Consider the following 13,224-nt stretch of genomic DNA (forward strand, 5'->3'; position numbering starts at 1 on the left):
GAGCGAACGTGTTGGTGACAAACGGACGAGTATTTAGAAGTTACCACGAAAATTACAAACTTTGGTTGCTACAGCGCGGGAGAACTAACTAGCTTATGCGCCGTGGACGGCAGTGTAGTTGTAGTACACCTCGTTCTCGTACTCGCTGTCGCAGTACGGGAACGACGTGTCCGAGTCCGTCGGCGCGAACAGCGTCTTGCCCGACGTGTACGTGACGTAGCAGCCCAGGAAGCCGCACACGACGACGACAATCAGCGCCGGGATCTTCTCGTACATGGGGAGCTCGTGCCACAGCTTCTTGAGCAGGAAAATAATGGGCAGCAGGATACTGATGAGCGTGATGCACGAGGCGCCCACGAAGTCCACCATGTCCGAGAAGTGGTCCTTGAGGAGAACCGACAGGACGACCAGCACCACGATGATGGCGACGCGCAGGATCACGTACTTGACCGCGTTCGATCCGCGGTACTCGGCAGCTTCCGCCTCCACGTCGTCGTAGTACGGGTTCTCGGCGTCGGCGTTCGAGATGTACGACATCTTGGACGAGCGGCGGTCGTCGGTGACCGCGTCCTTGCCGGGCGTGTTGGCGGCGGCGTACGAGGCGGCGGCGTACGTGAGGGCGTTCTCGACGTCGTCCTCCTTCTTCTTGTGCATCTTGAGCACCAGTCGCTCGGCGAGGTAGAAGGCCGGGTTCAGGATGACGGAGAAGGCGATCGTAATGTGCAGCTGCATGAAGAAGTAGGCCATGACGACGGCGCCCCAGTTGGACTTGAAGCCCAGCGTGGTGAGGCCCGTGTCCGCGTCCGGGTAGATGGAGTAGAGCAGGTTGCCCGAGATCTGGCAGCCCACCGCCGAGTACGCCGTGCTGGCCAGGATCAGGAAGAGGCACGAGATGAAGGCCATGGTGACGAACACAACGCGCGGCATGCGCGTCGGCTCGCTGTGCTGGCGCTGCAGGGCCGGGATCACGATGCCGGCGTTGTACGCGAGCGACAGGTTGCCGAACATGCCCGCGACCTGCGAGAACTTGATATCAGGCGACGGCGGCGTGGGGTGGCCACGCATGCCGTACATGACGACGGCCACGCCGATAACGTCGGCGATGAGCGTGCCCGCGCAGCCGGCGAACGCGGCCCCGGCGCCTTCCTTGAGCGTCGGGATGAGGCATACGGGCAAGCACATGAGCGCCATGAAGCAGATCCAGTAGGTGGGGCTGAAGGCGTCCGGGAACAGGCCGTCGAGCAGGGTGCCGCCCAGCACGAGGAACACGCAGGGCACGAGCAGGCACGAGGCCATCTGCGAGATGACCGAGAGCCAGCGGCCCCACTTGCCCATGCACCACTCGCCCAGGTCGCTGTAGGTCTTGACGCTCTTCGGCGCCAGCAGCATCACGCGGCAGATGGCCACGGACGCGTACACGTTGGCGAAGGCCATGAAGGCCATGCCGATGACGGCCAGCACGGGCCCGGAGCGCGAGAAGTTGCCGGGCATACCGAGCGTGCCGATGCCGTAGACGCAGCAGAAGATGTTGAGCGCCACCTTGAGGTCCTCCGCCGTGAGGAACTTCTTGGCGCAGACCATGGTGGCGAACTTGCAGTCGACGGAGCGGAGCTGTGGTGGGACTGCCTGCGTGCGTGCCACGAGGCAAAAGTGAGAATGAGGAGAGCGAGGCACTGCACTGCAAGTTGGCGGGGCTGTTTGTGTTTGATCGGAGACCTGGTACCTTCTGAGAGGTAGGTACCCGTACTGTGCAGGGAAGCCATCTTGGCCGGACGAGACGCCGAGATATACGGAGCTCGTCGACGATGAGGATGCGCCGGCCCGAGCGCATCCACGCCGTGCTCAGTGAGTCGGACACCCCGAGTGCAGGTGTACAGTATATGTAATACAAGTATTCATCCAATCGAGGCAGACTTCCAAACAACAACGCGCGTGAAGCAGGAGATCCTGCACTTCCGGTGCCCGGTGCCTATGCAGCGCAGCGCATGTTTTGGCAATCCTCAAAATCAACATCGAATTCAGGTGCAGGACGCCGGGAGAATGGTGGTCATGTTGAAGTGCACAGCAGGGGCAGCTACGGTGCTGTAGATCGATCCGCTACTTCAGATTGGTCTCCCACGAGTGACCCAACGGCCCATCGTGCATGATTTCGTGGCCCACGAGTCGTGGGGGACGCGCATGCAACGCGATACGACTGCAACGTTTCGGGCTTCATGCAGGCAGTGCATGTAGCTCACGGTTGAACCACGTGGTAAGTCGCCGAGGAGGAGGAGGTGGCGGGCGATTCCGGCGCGAGAAGTAAAGCATCCATTGGGGTTACGTGTACTTCGCTCGTACATACATGTACTACACACGTGCCGCACATCGGGTTGATCAGGCGGGACAAGGAACACGCTGATCGTTAAATCAACTTGCACCTTTGCAGCTTTGCGGCACAACATACGCAGCAGCAAGTCCTGCTTGCCCGCTCACTACCTGCACTTGACCTGCAAGTTGAGTGCGGACGAGACCACGCAGATGTGAAAGGACGCCTGCCGCTCGCGCCCGGACGCAGGCGCTGTGGGCTGCTGCTTCGAGTTTGCAGGGATGGCTCTCATCTCCTCGGTTTGTCTACGGCGGCCTGCCGCAGACAAACGGCACGAAACGCTACGGAGACATACAGTTGGTGATGCGCCTCGAGCGGCTGCGGTCGACGACTCCCACGCTGAAGTGGCCTTCGAGGTCGCCCGCCCGGAAAAGGAGCGCAATGCGAGCGAGCATTCTGCTGCCAGCTTTTCGCCCCCATCCCCGCGGTCTTACTGTGGGTTGGCATTTTGCAGCAAGGGAGCATCTCCATCATAGGGGATCCGGTGCCTATCGCGCCTGCACCGGCACGGTCCTACAGTCTCTAGGCTACAGACTGTGGACGTCAAACTCTAATCAGGTGGCCAATCTCTGGCGGTGCAAAAACCTTTACACACGGGCTTTGGGGACCCAACACAGCGTGACGGGCTCCGGGTCGACCATGACGCCGCCGCGGTCACATTCGTATGCCGGCGGCTGCAGCAGTGCTGCTGCTGTTAGCGTTAAATTCGTGCGATACGGCTGGGAATTTTATTCCGCCGAGGCTCCACTTGAGCCGCCTACAAGCCGGAAACGGGTACCGGATCCCCTATGATGGAGATGCTCCCTTGCTGCAAAATGCCAACCCACAGTAAGACCGCGGGGATGGGGGCGAAAAGCTGGCACCAGAATGCTCGCTCGCATTGCGCTCCTTTTCCGGGCGGGCGACCTCGAAGGCCACTTCAGCGTGGGAGTCGTCGACCGCAGCCGCTCGAGGCGCATCACCAACTGTATGTCTCCGTAGCGTTTCGTGCCGTTTGTCTGCGGCAGGCCGCCGTAGACAAACCGAGGAGATGAGAGCCATCCCTGCAAACTCGAAGCAGCAGCCCACAGCGCCTGCGTCCGGGCGCGAGCGGCAGGCGTCCTTTCACATCTGCGTGGTCTCGTCCGCACTCAACTTGCAGGTCAAGTGCAGGTAGTGAGCGGGCAAGCAGGACTTGCTGCTGCGTATGTTGTGCCGCAAAGCTGCAAAGGTGCAAGTTGATTTAACGATCAGCGTGTTCCTTGTCCCGCCTGATCAACCCGATGTGCGGCACGTGTGTAGTACATGTATGTACGAGCGAAGTACACGTAACCCCAATGGATGCTTTACTTCTCGCGCCGGAATCGCCCGCCACCTCCTCCTCCTCGGCGACTTACCACGTAGGTCTGCAGGGTTCAACCGTGAGCTACATGCACTGCCTGCATGAAGCCCGAAACGTTGCAGTCGTATCGCGTTGCATGCGCGTCCCCCACGACTCGTGGGCCACGAAATCATGCACGATGGGCCGTTGGGTCACTCGTGGGAGACCAATCTGAAGTAGCGGATCGATCTACAGCACCGTAGCTGCCCCTGCTGTGCACTTCAACATGACCACCATTCTCCCGGCGTCCTGCACCTGAATTCGATGTTGATTTTGAGGATTGCCAAAACATGCGCTGCGCTGCATAGGCACCGGGCACCGGAAGTGCAGGATCTCCTGCTTCACGCGCGTTGTTGTTTGGAAGTCTGCCTCGATTGGATGAATACTTGTATTACATATACTGTACACCTGCACTCGGGGTGTCCGACTCACTGAGCACGGCGTGGATGCGCTCGGGCCGGCGCATCCTCATCGTCGACGAGCTCCGTATATCTCGGCGTCTCGTCCGGCCAAGATGGCTTCCCTGCACAGTACAGGTACCTACCTCTCAGAAGGTACCAGGTCTCCGATCAAACACAAACAGCCCCGCCAACTTGCAGTGCAGTGCCTCGCTCTCCTCATTCTCACTTTTGCCTCGTGGCACGCACGCAGGCAGTCCCACCACAGCTCCGCTCCGTCGACTGCAAGTTCGCCACCATGGTCTGCGCCAAGAAGTTCCTCACGGCGGAGGACCTCAAGGTGGCGCTCAACATCTTCTGCTGCGTCTACGGCATCGGCACGCTCGGTATGCCCGGCAACTTCTCGCGCTCCGGGCCCGTGCTGGCCGTCATCGGCATGGCCTTCATGGCCTTCGCCAACGTGTACGCGTCCGTGGCCATCTGCCGCGTGATGCTGCTGGCGCCGAAGAGCGTCAAGACCTACAGCGACCTGGGCGAGTGGTGCATGGGCAAGTGGGGCCGCTGGCTCTCGGTCATCTCGCAGATGGCCTCGTGCCTGCTCGTGCCCTGCGTGTTCCTCGTGCTGGGCGGCACCCTGCTCGACGGCCTGTTCCCGGACGCCTTCAGCCCCACCTACTGGATCTGCTTCATGGCGCTCATGTGCTTGCCCGTATGCCTCATCCCGACGCTCAAGGAAGGCGCCGGGGCCGCGTTCGCCGGCTGCGCGGGCACGCTCATCGCCGACGTTATCGGCGTGGCCGTCGTCATGTACGGCATGCGTGGCCACCCCACGCCGCCGTCGCCTGATATCAAGTTCTCGCAGGTCGCGGGCATGTTCGGCAACCTGTCGCTCGCGTACAACGCCGGCATCGTGATCCCGGCCCTGCAGCGCCAGCACAGCGAGCCGACGCGCATGCCGCGCGTTGTGTTCGTCACCATGGCCTTCATCTCGTGCCTCTTCCTGATCCTGGCCAGCACGGCGTACTCGGCGGTGGGCTGCCAGATCTCGGGCAACCTGCTCTACTCCATCTACCCGGACGCGGACACGGGCCTCACCACGCTGGGCTTCAAGTCCAACTGGGGCGCCGTCGTCATGGCCTACTTCTTCATGCAGCTGCACATTACGATCGCCTTCTCCGTCATCCTGAACCCGGCCTTCTACCTCGCCGAGCGACTGGTGCTCAAGATGCACAAGAAGAAGGAGGACGACGTCGAGAACGCCCTCACGTACGCCGCCGCCTCGTACGCCGCCGCCAACACGCCCGGCAAGGACGCGGTCACCGACGACCGCCGCTCGTCCAAGATGTCGTACATCTCGAACGCCGACGCCGAGAACCCGTACTACGACGACGTGGAGGCGGAAGCTGCCGAGTACCGCGGATCGAACGCGGTCAAGTACGTGATCCTGCGCGTCGCCATCATCGTGGTGCTGGTCGTCCTGTCGGTTCTCCTCAAGGACCACTTCTCGGACATGGTGGACTTCGTGGGCGCCTCGTGCATCACGCTCATCAGTATCCTGCTGCCCATTATTTTCCTGCTCAAGAAGCTGTGGCACGAGCTCCCCATGTACGAGAAGATCCCGGCGCTGATTGTCGTCGTCGTGTGCGGCTTCCTGGGCTGCTACGTCACGTACACGTCGGGCAAGACGCTGTTCGCGCCGACGGACTCGGACACGTCGTTCCCGTACTGCGACAGCGAGTACGAGAACGAGGTGTACTACAACTACACTGCCGTCCACGGCGCATAAGCTAGTTAGTTCTCCCGCGCTGTAGCAACCAAAGTTTGTAATTTTCGTGGTAACTTCTAAATACTCGTCCGTTTGTCACCAACACGTTCGCTCGATGGAGTGAATCCGTTTTGACTCGGTGGAAAAGGAACGATGAGCAGTTTAGGCTCATGTTAGTATCTGACTCATCATGTCATGCAGTGCAAATTCTACTACAAAACAGCAAAGTTCATGGATCCACGGTCACTGCTCCTCCAACGATTCTTTTTATTACTAAGACTATGCAGAGATTAAACGTGATCTAACCATGAACAGATTGAAAAATAGGTAAAACTATTACTTAGTAAGAGGATCGAACTCACATATGTGGCAAAATATGGAGATGATTTGTGGTTAGGAGTGAAAGGCTAATCAAACTCAGAGATAGCTGGTTTTCCGCGAAATCTATTGAAGTAGAGCATTTAAAATCTTTTTTTGGGGTAGAGCACACGATTTGCACTACCGGTAGTCTTCACCGGACTCATAGCTGCTTTCATCCATGGATTTAGTTAGTCGCTGCCGAGTATTCGAACATCGGACGTTTGGATGGTGGGAACTTCCCACTGGGAAGAGTAATGAGCAACATGTCGACGGTGCTGAAATATACCGAACCAACATTTCATCAATTCACTTGACCAACTGAAATGAATTCAAGCTGCATCGTACTTCCGGCTGGCCACTTGTCTACATAGTGTGTTGAAACAGATTCAATATATCGAGCTAACGTGTCGGTGACAAACGATCGAGTATTTACGTGTGTATGTCAGCGCGCAAGCCGTATGCTCGATGTTCCTCTCGGGCTGAACTCGGCCGAGCGCTGCGTCAGTACAGAGTCTGGCAGCAGAAGCTACTAGCGCTCGTGGACCTACGTTCGCTACGCCAACACTTTTCACAAAGCTCTGCAGAAACAAAGTATGTGTCAAAGCTTGAATTCGCTCACACCGGGCTTGCACCTATGGGTGTTACCTGGTCTGAATTCTTTGTTGGACGAACTCGCGCAGATCCACGGCGGCCCTGAAACCAGCGACAATTGTCAGTGTAATAGTTCGTTAAAGCAGCACAGGGAGGCGTACTTGTAGTAGTTAGTGTCGGGTGTGTTGTACGTCGTGCAGTTGTCAAGCATTTTGTCCAGGTCCGCCTTGAATGCAGCTATGGAGACGTATGCACCACTGTCGATGCGGTTGTGGATAAGGTGCAGATCAACAGGGTCTTCGATAAAGTCTAGGTAGTCGACCACGATGGAAGTATCTACGGGCTCGTGGAATGGCCACGCACTGCGGTGGCTCAAAACAGCCTGCAACAACTGCGACAGCTCCGACTTCAGGCTAGCTTTATCGCGCGTTCTACGTGAAGGACTGAAAGCAAAATCATTAGCTTGTCGTAGATTCGATCTGAAAATGGAGTAAGATCTAAAAGGTCACGTACCCGATTCCCATAATCTCGTTGGTGGTACTTGTCCACGGTTGGAATTCATCCGGCGAAACTTGGACAGCGATAGATGCCTGCGAGGTTTTTTGCTGCAGTTTTCCTTAATAAGTGTCTGCAACTTCATCTGCCACCTACGCAAGTAGCCGAATTTGTCAGTCCAAACGAGACCGGGCACATTAGCGTGAACTACTTGTTACTGCACCCACGGTAACTTGCCATAGAACCGGGGTACGTCTCCAACAGTTTGCCAATGAGGTCATGCAAATCGCGTAGCCCGGTATTCTCCGTCCTCTAACCGAGAATCCTGTCTGTCGGTCATCGAGTCACGCTTTCCGCCCCTACAGCCTAGACCTGTCAATTAGACTACGCTACCGCGGCCTTATTGCATACATTATTCACTCATCAAGTCGACTGGAACTGGCTTTTGAACTATCTACGAAATTACAAAAATAGCCACAATCACGCTACAATTCGGACTTCACGGAGCCGGTCGGACTTAAGCGGGCGTGATGAGGGCGCCTGGCGTAGAGAAGCGAGTGGCGAACTGCAGCGGCAGCGGACACACACAACAGTGAGTACTGCATGTCCATACATAAATAAACTACTTTACGGTTTCGGGAGTTCCGCCTGTTGGGATAACTGGTACCTTCAGGGCAGTCGAGGGTTTACAGTACGGAATTAGGGGTAGACTGGTGCTTATTAGGCGTTCATCTTCTAATACACCAAGAATGTGTGCGAACGACGCATTTAGACCACCTAACGCTGCACATAGATTAACTGATAAACAGCACGCGGCGTGGTGCAGCTGGCAATCGTGCTGTATTCATTTGCAGGAATCAAGCATTATAATACACCAATTTGAGTAGTCGCGTGCTCAACTTAAGTTACTACTACGTAGTAGTTGGTCGAATTAAGTAAACCCAGGTGCATCACCAGCGCGCGCATCGAGGCGTCATACTTACGACTTTTTATGTTGTTAGAGAGACAATCGTAACAAGCTTGTTAGGTGGGCTAAAGAAATCTAATGATGCGCTAATGTCAAGCACAAGGAAGAATTCGCCCAGTTCCTCCTCACTACGTCAGTTAGGAACAGGGCGATTTCTTCCTCCGCGTTTATCGCGACGTGCCGAAGATGGGTGGCTGGAGCCGAAGTATGCTGCCTTAGCAGCCTTGCAAGGTATTACCATGTAGTAGGTTTTGAGCGTGCTCTACGCTCGCCACGACCAATAGAAGCTCGCCATTTCGGCATATGGTGGATACATTGAGCATGTTTTGTTCACTTTCGTAGCTGTTCTGTGCACAATGTACCCAGCGCTTGACCGCAAGATGCGAAAGGGCTTCCAACAGCAAATCTTTGACAGGTTTTGAAGTATACTTTAATCAAGTATAATGCTTATTCTGTAGGATACAGAATAAGGTCTGGGGCTAGAAGGGTTAAGCTGATTAATGGCAGGATCTTGCTGCAGTCCGACACTCGCTTCCATAGGAACGATAGTCGCATCAGCCAAGTGACAACAATGCACTCCAACTCAAATCAAAATCGATCATATCCCAGGTACCCTAACTCTCGCGCTTCAACAAAACAATTTTAGAAAATGCTGCTCGAATTACGCGCAGCGCACAGCATGGTCGTGCGCAATTTCGAATTACTGTAGGATAAGTAGTATTTGGCCGGAAACCCGAAAGCTTGCCACCTCGCTGTAGCTAATCAGCGATTTGTTTCTTATCATTTGAGGCCCAGTGACCTATTTTCATCCAATCGTCGCTCATTAGGGTTAGGTTTATTTTGTTCCAACTTATTTCTGGAATCGTCCGGAATTTCCTTCTTCGCGCAAATAAGTAACCATACCAAACTAAAAATGTTTCTCGTACTTAATCGATAGGAGCAAAACCTGCCGGATGTAGCCACTTCCAGACTTGCCCAAGCTGCTCGACACTGTAGCTGGAAGGTCAAGGCCGACTCCAACAACCCAGCAAGCGCGGTAGTAAAGTAAATGAAAGACAGAATGGTCAAGTAAATAAATGAAAGAATATGTAGCAATCTTGATCGATAAACAATCAAACAATCAAGGGCTTGATGTCTAATGGTACTAGCTACACTGCGCTTGGCCGTCCTGCAGCTGCGTGTTCGCGCTAAGTGCCGCCCCAGGTCCTTGGTCTTGCTCTCGCGCTTGACGAAATTTACCTGCTCCATCGTCTCATTGGGGTCGAGGTTGCTCCCTTGCCGCTCGTTCAGTGGGCGTCCAGGTGTAGTAGCGCGCTGCGGGTCGCGTCACCGCTCACGTCCTCGCTGGTCACTGCGCTCGCCACTTTGGTCGGCATCGACTCCGTCGTCTTGGTCGGCGGACATCGCTTCAAGCGGGCGGAACGCCCAGCCGTACCCAAGACATTCACAGCGCCGTTGGCATCCGCGGACAAGCCGGCCGCCTTGCTGCTGTCGCAAGAGCCTCTTCCTTCGTCGCGGCCTTCTCGGTCTTCTCCTTCGTCGTCTCCTCGGGGATGTGGTCTTCCGTCTGCACCGCAGCATCTGCTGCCACGCGGTCGGCTGCCTCTAAGTCTTCATGCTGTACCTGCCTGCTCCTCCTCCAGCTTCATCACCTTCGACGTCCTCCTGCTCCTGCTGCACTACATCCAGGGGCCCCGCAGTCAAAGTCTCGCCCGAAGCGCTCTCCTCCCGCACCACTTGAATGTAGCTCGTCCTCGCGCTGCCCGCGCGTCTGCGCCTGCTGATCCCACGCCGTTCCCTCTTGCCCGAGTCGGCGATGCTCGCGTTCTTACATCTCCACCCCGTCGCTAGTGCGTACAGCACCACCGCCAGGCGCTCCGGCGACTCTTGGTCCACTTCCGGTCCGCCCGGAGAGCTCATCTTCGCCGCGTACGCCGAGCTGAACGCCGCCGAGCACAGCGCGAGCGGATATAGGCCAGTTTTCTTCAATATTGTTGGTGTAGGCGCGATTGGGTGCGCGTCGTAAGTCTTGACGAAGATGTAGCCGCCACTTATCAGCGCACCGTGCCGCGGTCGCTCATGCCCACAAGTTAGGCGCCACGCTGGGCTCCGACAGCGCCGGCCCGCCGCTCCTTCCACTCAATGTACGCGACACATCCTCCGTTTGCTCGGGCACGGCTGCAGGCTGTCCGTCGTGCCCTCCATTGCATCCTGCGCCACTCCAAAGAAAGATTGAGAGAAATATAACATTACATAAGTGCAAATATCACACTATCCGCTGCCGTCCGGAATGAATAAGTGGGCGCTGATTGGCGCAAGTAATTTTATGTGTCGCCAGTGTGTCTCTATTGCAGGTATGACAGGTTTACGGATTCCGGTCCGGAATCTGGCAATTACTGTTACTAAGTACAGTACGCCATGCACCAAGAGCAATAACGCGTTATAAATCCAGATGAAAGATGCAGAGTAGGCAAAGCGTAGAATAGTAGTGACACTGGCAACGCATGCAGCTTTCAAAATAAATGCGCGCTGCTACCCTAGATACGTGTACCGTAAACTACTGCAGCATGCACATAATGCAGCTTAGTGTAGACATTGTCGTTAGGGCAATATATATATGAAGCTATTGGCCGGACCCCGGGGCCCCGCATCATGTATCGATGGCGACCGGAATTATTTATTTTTATCGGCGGGGCAGTGATAATATATATGTTGTGACAATTTTGTGATAATTTTTCGAGTTTAGCTAGAGCTCATTTCACCTTCAAGCATCTAGCATCCAGTATGAAGTCTAGGCGAACTGGAGGTGCAGAGGTTCTTCGGCGCAAACGTGATACTTAAGTATTGAAATCGTCGTGACCACAAAGCTGCTGCATTCGTTCGTTCTGTTAAGCGTCTTGGTGAAGATACGACCAAGAAGATTCAAGCTGACTGCTAGAAGCTAGCGTCTACTACAGCAGCAGCGGCGTTGGGCACGCAAAGTTGCGAACTCTGCAGCTCTGTGCAACTCGATAGTCGATACTACCAGAGATACATAGCATCGATACAAACATGCAGCACTTGAATTTACCGAATATACCAGTTGCTTATGACAGCTGGCGGGGCAAGCGGGGACCCGGGGTCCCGCCAAACGCTTCATATGCATATACACGATACACAACAACCTAACCATCGAAAACGCACAGTCGCTACCGATCCGTATTGAGTTGAGCTAAATTTGCTATGTCTATTTGAACTGTTATCGCGCAAACCAGCATTACTACATGTAGCGCGGTGCAGTGCGTAAATTCATGCTGGCAAAGTTGCAGTCTTTCAGTGCTAACGTAGTAACAACACTAGAGTACGGTATCGACGACAGCTACCAGTTTGCAACGCAGTATAAACCACACCCAATCATAGTTTCAATACTTTAGTTATTACTTCAAAGTAAGTAAACACGCAGGTCACTACACTGTAGTACTTAAGTAAGGCATGTCCGTGACAATGTAGCTCGCCTCGCAGAAACGGGTGATCAATAATACAACGGCAACGATATTCAGCTCACTCGATGTTTAGGTACTCAACTTTGCATCGTGAGCGACATTTGGTAATTAGCTTAATAGGAAAATGTATTCCTACTCATTTGCTACTAAAGCACGAAGTTATAGCAACGAATATGTGTCAACTGTATCCGCACATTATTGTTATGGAAATCAAAATGATGCATATACTTTTAAGCTATGCTATTCCAGCAACCCGTGGTCAAAGCGCCCGCGTAGCGGGTGCCCAGAGCGCTAGTTGTCGAGCTTACGGTTGGTCTGCAATACAGCGCGCACAACAACTGAAAGGACCAGCCGTATATCTTCCAGGCGGTCGATACACTCATTCAAGAAACTCGAACATCCGCGAAAAAAATCTTGAATGGCAGCTCGGGTGTTGTCCACCGCCAGTTGCACTCGCTTCACCTCTCTACCATGCCCCACAATGGCAATCGTAGACGTAAAGCATTTGTAGAGGATCCCCTCTTGTTCCTCAGCAGGAATTTGCAATTTTCGACTCTCGAGGCTCTCAGTCACGTTGAGTGCCTCTCGACTTGTATGAGATTGCCTTTCGAGTGCTCGGCGCTTGCTGGGTCGCCCTCCATCGACCTCTAATTTAATGTCGACAACCGTGGCGTCTCCTGTGCTCGGTGACTGAGCCGGCCTCAAGGAGGAGCTACTCGACGGTTCACTTTGCTCCATAGCCGAGGTAGACAACCCACGTTTGTGAGTCAGTGAGGGTGAACTAAGGTTATCCCTCCTGTGGTCGGCTGATCCCAATGCAGACGGCTCGGTTGAGTCACGTAGAGATGACGCGAAGCCGAAGGTGGAGGCATTGTTGAGCGAATTTCTGCCGTGGGATTCGTCTCTGTTGCCGGCACCGATTCGTTGTTCGCTCGGCTTGTTGACATTTCCTGGAACTCGACGCCACTCGAAGCATTCATACCAGCCTTGACATTATCGAGAAGCGGTCCAATCTGCATGCCGACCGAGGCCATTGCCGCAAGGGACGCTTGCACATCTGGCGCCAACGTGTTCAGCGGTGTCCGAGACTTGTGCACGCTTTTGGCTAGGCGCACCACCTCCTCGAGACGTATCAAGGAGACAAGTGCTTCCTCCAACTTAGTCCTCGTGTGCTGCACCTCATCCCTAATAGCAGGATGCATTTGCTTCAAGCCGATAGACGCCGTATGAGCGCCACCTCGAAGCGACATGTGCCCACTGGCTCACAACGAGCGACACCGCTGACTTCATCGTCTGAATCCGAGCTGCCTGCTGCCTGCAGTTCTTTGCTAGTGCCTCAACATCTGGAGCTCTACAGACAACGACTTATAAAGCCGGCAGACACAAAAAGCCGGCAGACGAAGTCAAGCAAAGCTTAACATGAGCAAACCAGCCAATCAGA

The 13,224-nt window shown here is 54.9% G+C and overlaps 5 protein-coding genes across 5 annotated transcripts; 1 reads left to right on the forward strand and 4 right to left on the reverse strand.

Annotated features, from left to right (window-relative positions):
* Nucleotides 1-10: 10 nt before the first annotated feature.
* On the reverse strand, nucleotides 11-2,760 carry PHYSODRAFT_347716 (hypothetical protein; the record flags this gene model as incomplete). The annotated part of the gene is made up of 3 exons (XM_009535953.1): nucleotides 11-1,626; nucleotides 2,487-2,620; nucleotides 2,661-2,760. The coding sequence occupies 3 exons, from the start codon at nucleotides 2,758-2,760 to the stop codon at nucleotides 94-96; spliced, it is 1,767 nt and encodes a 588-aa protein (XP_009534248.1). The 3' UTR covers nucleotides 11-93.
* Nucleotides 2,761-3,232: 472 nt separating this feature from the next.
* Nucleotides 3,233-5,992, forward strand: PHYSODRAFT_347717 (hypothetical protein; the record flags this gene model as incomplete). Its single annotated transcript, XM_009535954.1, has 3 exons — nucleotides 3,233-3,332; nucleotides 3,373-3,506; nucleotides 4,377-5,992. 3 exons carry the CDS (start codon nucleotides 3,233-3,235, stop codon nucleotides 5,907-5,909), a joined length of 1,767 nt encoding a protein of 588 aa, XP_009534249.1. The 3' UTR covers nucleotides 5,910-5,992.
* Nucleotides 5,993-6,889: 897 nt separating this feature from the next.
* On the reverse strand, nucleotides 6,890-7,363 carry PHYSODRAFT_338208 (hypothetical protein; the record flags this gene model as incomplete). Its single annotated transcript, XM_009535955.1, has 3 exons — nucleotides 6,890-6,941; nucleotides 7,001-7,270; nucleotides 7,353-7,363. 3 exons carry the CDS (start codon nucleotides 7,361-7,363, stop codon nucleotides 6,890-6,892), a joined length of 333 nt encoding a protein of 110 aa, XP_009534250.1.
* A 2,224-nt stretch (nucleotides 7,364-9,587) lies between these two features.
* On the reverse strand, nucleotides 9,588-10,382 carry PHYSODRAFT_338209 (hypothetical protein; the record flags this gene model as incomplete). The annotated part of the gene is made up of 3 exons (XM_009535956.1): nucleotides 9,588-9,861; nucleotides 9,926-10,284; nucleotides 10,365-10,382. The coding sequence occupies 3 exons, from the start codon at nucleotides 10,380-10,382 to the stop codon at nucleotides 9,588-9,590; spliced, it is 651 nt and encodes a 216-aa protein (XP_009534251.1).
* A 2,168-nt stretch (nucleotides 10,383-12,550) lies between these two features.
* PHYSODRAFT_304945 (hypothetical protein) lies at nucleotides 12,551-13,033 on the reverse strand (the record flags this gene model as incomplete). Its single annotated transcript, XM_009535957.1, has 1 exon — nucleotides 12,551-13,033. The coding sequence occupies one exon, from the start codon at nucleotides 13,031-13,033 to the stop codon at nucleotides 12,551-12,553; it is 483 nt and encodes a 160-aa protein (XP_009534252.1).
* Nucleotides 13,034-13,224: the final 191 nt, after the last annotated feature.

This window comes from Phytophthora sojae (genome assembly GCF_000149755.1).
Source record: "Phytophthora sojae unplaced genomic scaffold PHYSOscaffold_9, whole genome shotgun sequence".
NCBI classification, from domain to species: Eukaryota; Oomycota; class Peronosporomycetes; order Peronosporales; family Peronosporaceae; genus Phytophthora; species Phytophthora sojae.